The sequence below is a fragment of the Phyllobates terribilis genome, unplaced genomic scaffold (assembly GCF_046119375.1).
Source record: "Phyllobates terribilis strain yellow unplaced genomic scaffold, ASM4611937v1 Scaffold_1__5_contigs__length_1240528914, whole genome shotgun sequence".
Taxonomy (NCBI): Eukaryota; Metazoa; Chordata; class Amphibia; order Anura; family Dendrobatidae; genus Phyllobates; species Phyllobates terribilis.
In genome coordinates, this window is record NW_027362761.1 from 866,796,954 (window position 1) to 866,805,695 (window position 8,742).

The 8,742-nt window shown below is 43.5% G+C and overlaps 1 protein-coding gene across 8 annotated transcripts in view; it reads left to right on the forward strand.

Annotated features, from left to right (window-relative positions):
- Positions 1-4,870, forward strand: part of LOC141153971 (uncharacterized) — an 86,244-nt gene extending 81,374 nt beyond the window's left edge. For 3 of the 8 annotated variants that reach the window (XM_073639304.1, XM_073639332.1, XM_073639341.1), the window contains 3 exons: positions 698-1,212; positions 2,294-2,338; positions 4,628-4,868. In XM_073639304.1, the coding sequence (XP_073495405.1) occupies positions 698-1,212; positions 2,294-2,338; positions 4,628-4,728 (661 nt within the window). In that variant the 3' untranslated portion in view covers positions 4,729-4,868. Of the gene's footprint in view, positions 1-697; positions 1,213-2,293; positions 2,339-4,627 lie in introns of all 8 variants that reach the window. The other 5 variants (XM_073639369.1, XM_073639350.1, XM_073639314.1 and 2 more) reach the window with 3 other exon arrangements.
- Positions 4,871-8,742: the final 3,872 nt, after the last annotated feature.

The following is an 8,742-nucleotide window of genomic DNA, read 5'->3' on the forward strand; positions in this document are numbered from 1 at the left end:
ATTGGGCATGTTGGATTTCATCTTCCCAATCGTTAGGTTCACTGGCAGATGAAGTGTCTGGCGGTGACTTTCACTGTGTGCAATTTCGTTTTTCTTTTTTTTTTCCCCATATTAAGATCCGCAAAGTTTCCCTGCCTATAGGGAAACAAGGTGGCCACCAACACCTCTAATTGGTCCAGTATATGACATGCAACCACGTTTCCACAAAGCTTCCACTTTATTTTACAATCACCCCGACCAACGCTTTGTGTCAGCCATCTCCAGAACATGCGAATATCCCCCACTCCTCCAATTCAGTCTGTTCTGCAGCAGAGCCGTATAAGTGCTACTTATTCAGCGGTCCATTCTCTAGACCTCAGAGCAGGGCTTATATTCCAGTATTTATTGTCTAGAGAAAATGGTCGTAAAGTCTCCCTGTCCTCCATTTAGTATTTATAGGAGAACTGCCAAAGGCTTTTTAAAAAGGCCCATTAATGTGAAATTGAGGTTTTATCGCTCCACCTCAGCCTAAAAACAGCGGGCTGATATTTCTTGCCTTTACAACCTGCAGTCTTTAGGGTCTAGTTACGGCCTTATAATTGGGGCCTGATGTTATAAAGGCTTACACACGGAGAGCAGTAACAACTTGCATTTTCTGTGGAAACCACATTTAGATGTTGAAATGTTTTCTTTTCTTGTGTACTCCCTCCTTTTATAGGAATATACCCTCTTGTGAAGATGAAGTTAAAAAGTTGAAGGAGCCATCACCGAAGACCCCTACTACCCTCCTTAGTTCATTGCATAGTCATGAAGTCGTCGGTCATGAGGATACTGACCGTTATAGAGCAACACTAGTGTCTCCTCCACGCAAGTCCGAGATACCAACCAGCCATATAGCTTCCCTGGCCAAAACTACGATACATGAAGACAATCCACGTCTTCTAAGTAAGATTGATGTCCACAAACCTAAACCAATGTCTCCAAATAAGATGGAGCGACACAGTGCTCCAGCCATGTCTCCGGATAAAACCAGGCTTTATGGAAAGCGGCCTTTTTCTCCACTGAAGACTGATGGCCCTTTGCTCAGCACTTTAATTGAATCACCCCATAAAAAACCTAACTTGCCAGAAAAAGTAGACTCTCCTAAAGAGAAATTCTTTGATGCGAGATCGAAATCTTTACCTTACAGCCCGGGCAAGTTTTTTGATAACTCCACCCTTGGCACTTTACCAGGTAATTAATGTGATGTCTGAGCCCGTTATGTCTTTGATCATATGGTTTTATACACAGTATGCGGTCATCTCTTCATACCACTGAGACCCATAAAATGTTTTTAAATGTGTATGAAAAGCAGTCTGATGGGGCAGTAAGCCTACAAAAGTATTGTTTTTTGTGGTTGTATAGCTGACTTGACAATCCAAGTTAAACATTGTACTAAAAACTTTCCTCAAATTTTAGGGCAGCCTAAAGTGATCACTTTTATGCTAGCTTTCTTTTGATATGGGTATATACCTGCCATATGATAGAAAACAGCAGGTTCCTTTCGCCGCTAAAAGCTGGTACAGCGAAAATGAAAGGGGTAGTTCTTTGTGAAGGGGTTGTTCTGTCTCAAAAGAAAAGTCTGCAGTCACTGTGCACATGGTCATGATTCGGCAGTCTATAGTCCCAATGTGCACACTGTCCACTCACACCGGTAATACCGGGGAATCCTGACAGTAGCTTGATGCATGTATGTGATTTGCGTACCTATGGTCACATGCCATCTAGTCGCACCCAGCCTCTCAAAGGGGAATTGAGTGAATTGAAGGAGTCTAGTCAGCTTGTGACCCCAAGTATATATATTGCATGTGTGCAATCGCGTGACTGCTAATATCTCTGCAGCAGAGAGGTAAAATAAAAAGTTCAGTGGACAAAATATTTGGTACCTAATGAGTTATCAGGTAGGTTTCTCAGTTTTCAATTGGGGCCATGTACTCACACACTAAGATATTATGGGGGCAAGATCTTTTTTTGCCGAGTTGCAGCCTACTTGTGATTTGGCCAATTTCATAAATGGGGGTGAAGTACACGCCCCAGTGAAAACTGATAACTTATATTAAGTCCAAGTGAGTTAACTCATTAGCTGCCAAATACTGTGGTCTCTAAAATCTCCGCCTTCTGCTTTGCAGCCCCTATTGCTTGTTTCCAATTCAACATAAAACATTTGGTGAAAGGTCCTCTTTAAGGCTAGGGCTATAGGAATACAATTCTAAGCAATAAGATGAAAGGGTATGTATCAGATTAATTAAAAATGGATTCCCTGTGTCATTGACAGATCTCTGTATGCCATCTTCAGATGATAATCCTAGCGAAGAATCTGGTAATGGTTGTCAGATGGATTACTTTGTACTCTCTATGTCAAGACCTCACCCATGGCCTAAGGCTGCTGCACACGCACCCATAGTCTTTTATCCACACAAATGTTTTTTAAAACTGATCCCTGAGACCAATTCTCATCCGTTTTGCAAATCAGACTGTGCCATGAAGGTGTATGGAGATCATTACAATTAGATGACCTCCTTTATCGTCTTTGTTTTATCCATTTTAACTGATCCATTGCGGAGTCATTGTTATAAAAGCTCTACCTGCTTCAGCCTTTAAAGGATCAGAAAAAACAACACATGAGCGAAATGATCCATTTAACAGATGGAAAAACAAATACTGATGTGAATGTCGCCTGACAACTGGTCTCCTCTTGTCCCCACTACCATATGGAGGGCATGGAGAATGTTTGTATTTTTATTTAGATTTTATTTTTTTATCGTCCTTACTTTCCCAGTTACTCTTATTCTTTTTTTATTTTATTTTTTTAATTGTAATAGTTTATTTGTACTTAATATAAGTAACTGGCTCAGAAAAAAAAGGTGTAATTGGGTGTTATTACTGGCACGGGTCTAATATTTTAGTTGTGCAATACCACCTTGTCTATGTGGATCCAGTGGTTTCTGATGCCTTATTGTTTTGAATGTTACAGAAGGTTTGGTCTTGACATAAAGCAGGTGATCACACTGGGTGTATCGTACAGGTGGAGTGGGTTATCTTACACTTTTTGAGCACATGTTACTGAAAATATGGGTAGTTCGAATAGAGCCAAAAATTCATCATTTTACGATTTATTGAAGCCCCTTTTCTGACTCTTGTCTTGTATCAGCTGACACTTTATCCGTCAAATCCTTCAAAATGGCATATTCGTTTCATGAAATTGGCACAAAATGAGCAATGCTCTTTTAGTTTTGTTTCTAACCAGTTCTTGAAAATTTTTAGAATAAAGTTCTAAATCCTGAAAACTCACACGTTTTGTCCAAAAATTTGCACTAAATAAATTCAGTCCAGGCAGGGACTGAAGTGAGATGCGCTAATGCAAAATCTGGTAAAAGTCGCATTTTATTTGTGTCTAAAATATCTGAATAAGCAAAGTTGTTGAGGAAAAATAAAAAAAGACAAACTACCAAAACATAAAGTCTCTAAAAAGCAGCAAATTATTAAAAAAAAAATAAAAAAATGGAGAAACAACAATGAATCAGGGCCAATATCTTGCAAAACATTGAGCTTTACTCAATTGAGGTGCATTAATCAAGGCCCCAATTAATCAATTCCTTTCCATTTGTCTTGTGGTATTAGTTGCCGTTTATGAATTTGGTGCAAAATCAAAAATGGTCTTTCTTCCAGTATTAAGTAGCCTAAAATGCACAAAAAATTCTTGTGTGCTCAAAAATACACCAGGGGGATACTGGAGTGAAGTTGCACCAAATTCAGCAAGTCGCAATTGATGACTCGGGCTAAAACATCTGGAATTTCTAGACACTGCCCGCAAAGCAGAAAGCAAAAAAATCCAAGAGAGCACATACAAAATAACTTCAAAAAAGGCGCAAATATTGAATTGGGAGAAAACAGAGAAAAAAGGTGCAAAACACACACAACTAAACAAGAGACGCAAAGGCAGTGATGAATCGGGGCCCAAGTTTCTGATAATGGTTCATTTACAAAGGCAATTGCTTCCTCTACTTAAGAGAGCTTTCCACTACAGGCCAACCCCTTATCTGTTAACATGCCCCACATACAAGTAAAAAACACTTGGGCCCCAATTCATCAAGACCAGTGTGAGGAGATGTGCTGGAGTCACACTTGATTCATGAAGAGGTGCATGGCTCTTAATGAATCTGGAGCGTTGGATGAGTGGCGTGGGCCTCTCAACAAATCCTATTCCAGTCCCTGATGGTGTAAGATTTGTAGAGTAGTGAAAGCCACCACTTGTCCTGAATTTGAGTGGGGGTCTCCACGATCCAGCTTCACCTGCTTTTTAAGAGCTGGGCGAAAATGTCATAAGTCAAGTTGTGCTAAAGTTTTATGCGAATTTTCAAAGCTTTTAAACACCAGAATATTGACTTAATGGCTTTGATGAATCGGGCACATACTCTCCTCCTGACTTCTGCCATTCCAGTGATGATGGTGCGGTGTCTGGAATGGTACCATCATCACTGGAGTGACAACAGTCTGGAAATTGGTGGAGGTTGGTTTGTTTTTTTTTGGTGTTTTTTGTTTGATTTGTGTTTTTTCTTCTCGTTATGCTAATCTTTAGAAGCTAACACTTGTCCCTTTTTCCTTGTAGATATCGATTTTTCTGCTGGAACTACTGCTGATAGTGCCATCAATGACTGGTGGGATCGAACTGGAAAAAGTGACAAGCCAAATGACTGTAAAACATCTTGAGCTTCTGCCCACAAGCCATTCTGGGACATTTAGTCACTGATTACAACAGACGTTTGCACAACCGTGATGTTTGTGCACTGGAATTATAGTGTTTTTTTTACTAATCATTGCAGAAATTAATGGTCTTAAATATAGGAATCTGTAAATATATTTTCCACATTGATAGATATCTATTTTAGCTTTTGTCTGTCCTCTTTTCTGATCTGTTATTAATGTTTAATAAAGTGCAATGTTTGAATGCGGCTCTTCTTTTATTGCATTATAGCACATTATTTAACAGGAAAACTTCTGAACAAAAGTACATGCAAGGACTGGAATATCTTAGGCTGTGTGCCCACGATGCGGATTTAATGCGTTTCCGTGGCACTATTTCTGCCATGTATGTTGTCTGCCATGTTGTGCTCTGCACATACTGCGGAAATTTCCGCTGCGGATTATCATTGCTTGAAAAAAGGGACGTGATTTAAACTTTTATATACTTTTTGTAAAATATTTTTAAATTTTTTTTTTTTTTTACACTTTTTGCTTGCTTCAATAGTCTCCATAGGAGACTAGAAGCAGCAGCTGTCCGATCGCCTCTGCTACATAGAGGTGATGAGCAGATCACCTCTATGTAGTAGAAATGCTCACTTGCTATGAGCGCCGACCACTGGGCGGCGCTCATAGCAATCGAGACATGACAACCACAGGGGTCACCGATTGGCGAGGCCTAGGACACGCTTCCCGGAAGCGCGAGTTAAATGCCGCTGTCAGAGATTGACAGCGGCATTACTGATTAACAGCTGCGGGTGGATCGCGATTCCACCCGCGGCTGTTGCTGGCACATGTCTGCTGTATAAATCAGCTGACTTGTGCCCGGTTCAGCGTGGGCTCATGTCGGAAAGGGGTTAAACATGCCCTGTGGACAAAACGCACATGTATTCCACACTTAAAGCTAAAAATGCTGCATCGCCGCAAAAAAAAAAAATGCAAAACCTTGATTTTTAAACTGTTTTTGCAATGTGGTTTTCCGAGTAGTCAACAGCGCATTTAACGACTCAGCCCAGATTTCAGGGTTGTGAGAAAATCTGGACTGTTTTCATCCCTTCCTAGCCAGGTGACTTTTTACATTTTACTTTTTCATTTTGTGTTTTCCCTCCATTCCAAAAGCCCTAACTTTGTTTTTTGGGAGGTCACCAAACATTCAGGTGTTTTGATTTTTTCCTCATGGTGAGCTGCAATTTTTATTTGCACCATTTTGGATTTCATGCAAAGTTTTGAACGCTCATTATTGCACGGGTGTAGTGACTGGAAAAACCTCCATGTTTCACTACAGGCCTCATGAATTTAGAAAAAATATATATATTTAGAAAAATAGATGGTGCACTCAGTGAAGTTGTGACATGCGTTATTAGTACAATATATAAAGAGTCCAGGCTCAACCAATGGAGTGAAGGTGCCAGGAACTCAACAAGACTGAATACTATCTACTAAGGTTCTGGCACTCGAATAATGATGGAGAGTCAATTGATGTGTTTCAAACAGGTGGATGCTTTATTAGATTCTCCAAGTTAGAGGTAGCTCAAACAGGTGCCCAACGTTTCGACCCCACCGGGGTTTTCATCAGGGGCTTCAAAGGAGCTATGTGGTAGAATCCACAGCGTTCCGTGGGATCCTGGAAAATAGCGTGGTGTAAACCGGCCTCTTAGGTGCAATTTGCTTACAGCAATACGATATGGGAGAATTCCCGAGATTCGGAGAGATGGGGTTTATGTCCTAACTTTATGTGATCCGTGCACCTGCGGGCAAAAAAAGGTATCCCTTCAAATGGGGGTACACAGTAAAGTGGTGTATACCTAATATGGTGCTTGGTCCTGGGGATGGCTGTATACCAGGGGACCAGTGGATAGTAGTCAGGGTAAAGGTAAGCGTACCTGGATAAGGTCTACTGGTCTTCTGGGTCCTGTAGCGGTGGTCACTTTTGTTCAGAAGTTTTCCTGTTAAATAATGTGAATCCGAATCTCGGGAATTCTCCCATATCGTATTGCTGTAAGCAAATTGCACCTAAGAGGCCGGTTTACACCACGCTATTTTCCAGGATCCCACGGAACGCTGTGGATTCTACCACATAGCTCCTTTGAAGCCCCTGATGAAAACCCCGGTGGGGTCGAAACGTTGGGCACCTGTTTGAGCTACCTCTAACTTGGAGAATCTAATAAAGCATCCACCTGTTTGAAACACATCAATTGACTCTCCATCATTATTTGAGTGCCAGAACCTTAGTAGATATTATGCGTTATTAGTGACCGCATTTGTAGTTTGATTAACAGTGGGGAGAGTTTGGGTAAGTGCATACACTTTGTGTTTTGCTGCGTATTTGCAGCTGATTTTATCGGTCGACCTTGACAGCACCACGAGAGAGGGGATCCGCCCACCAAGGACAGGAAACCTACAGGCTTAAAAGGGGGCGGCCCTCCCTCTCTCCTCAGTTTGGTTTCCTGTCCTTGATGGAGGGAACCTATCGCAGGCTTGCGGAAGATTGGATGGCGATGGCTGTCGAGCGGTGCCCCTATCTGGGATCTGCAGCTCCAGCGCTCAGCCCATGCGTGTGCGCCCCTATCTGGGAGAGGCACAGCATTTCTCTGCATCGGATTGGCAGGGGGGCTGCGCCCCTGTCTGGGGTGGCAGTCCCCTTTATCTGCTTCAACCAGTGGCGCCTTCTCTTGAAGTGTCTGCCCTGGGTGGGATCCGGAATGCAGTGGGGACTGCGCCCCTGTCAGGGGTGGCGAGCCCACCATCGGCCTGGGACGCGGGTTGCGTGGGGTATTGTCCGCATCGACACCCAGTGGAGGTTGCGCGTGGACCCCCACAACTGGCCCAGAGCGGGCCATGCGAAGCGGCGCCCCGTTCTGGGGTAGCGGGATGTCGCTAGAGCGGGGCTTACCTGGACGGTGAGGTAGGCTTCCCCGCGCGGGCGCGCACTTCCGGCTTCCTGTCAGGCGCGGCCCGATGACGTCACCGCGCCTCAAAGATCAGGTGACCCGGAACCCGGAAGTGGGGTTACCGGTATCAGCATGGGAGCGCGGTATTATCCGCGTGCAGGCATCGAGAAAAAAAAAAAAAAAAAAATGGGGAGCAAGTCCTATTTAGTTCGTCAGGTGCCTCTATTCAGGGCTTCCCAGCTGCATTCTCCCTACTATGGAGTCTGACAGTGAACGGCTACAGAAGCAGCAGCTACTACTACAGCAGCAGCAGCAAGTTGAGCAGCCGCCATCTCCACCATCTCAGCGGCTGTATGGAGAGCCCCAAAAAGTGCATCGCCCACGTGGTTCTGGCAGTACCCGGTCCTCAGGAATGCAAGGTTCGGCATCTAGGTCCAGTCATCACGGGTCTAGCAGGATGGACGAATCTGCAGCCTCTAGGGATGATCCCCTGGCTGAGAAGGGTCCTTCCTCCAAAGCGGTACCAGCCTTTGTTTTGGGCCACCTGGGTAAGTGATCTTCGAGAAAGTTCACTTAGTAATAGTGTCCCTTCTCCCCTTCTAATTTTAACAGGGGAAGAAGTGTACCTCCAAGTCCAAGCATATTCAATGTGCATTATGTAACTCAGTCCTACCTGACTCATACCCTAAGAAGTTGTGTCAGTCTTGTATTAATCAAACCCTGGCAGAGGAGGCCCCTAGTCTATCGTCAGGATTAAAATCCTTGGTCAAATCCGAAATTTATAAAAATCCTGTCTAAAAAGACTAAAGGGAAGGTGGATACAGATGGTTAAGTCTCCCTAGGCCCGGATGACCACCTGTCCTCAGCTTATGAGTCGGACTCGGATGACGCAGCCTCTTTCTCGTCCACTTCCTCAGATAGCGGTGGGGGGCAGAATTGTTTTCCCCTTAACGAGGTCGACCATGGGTATAACAGAGGCCAGGCCAGAAAAATCAGTCCAGGATGTTATGTTCAGGGGGCTGGGACAAAGAAAGAGAAGAAGCTTTCCCCTTAATGGAAAAATTCGGGACTTGATTCACAGTGAATGGAAAAA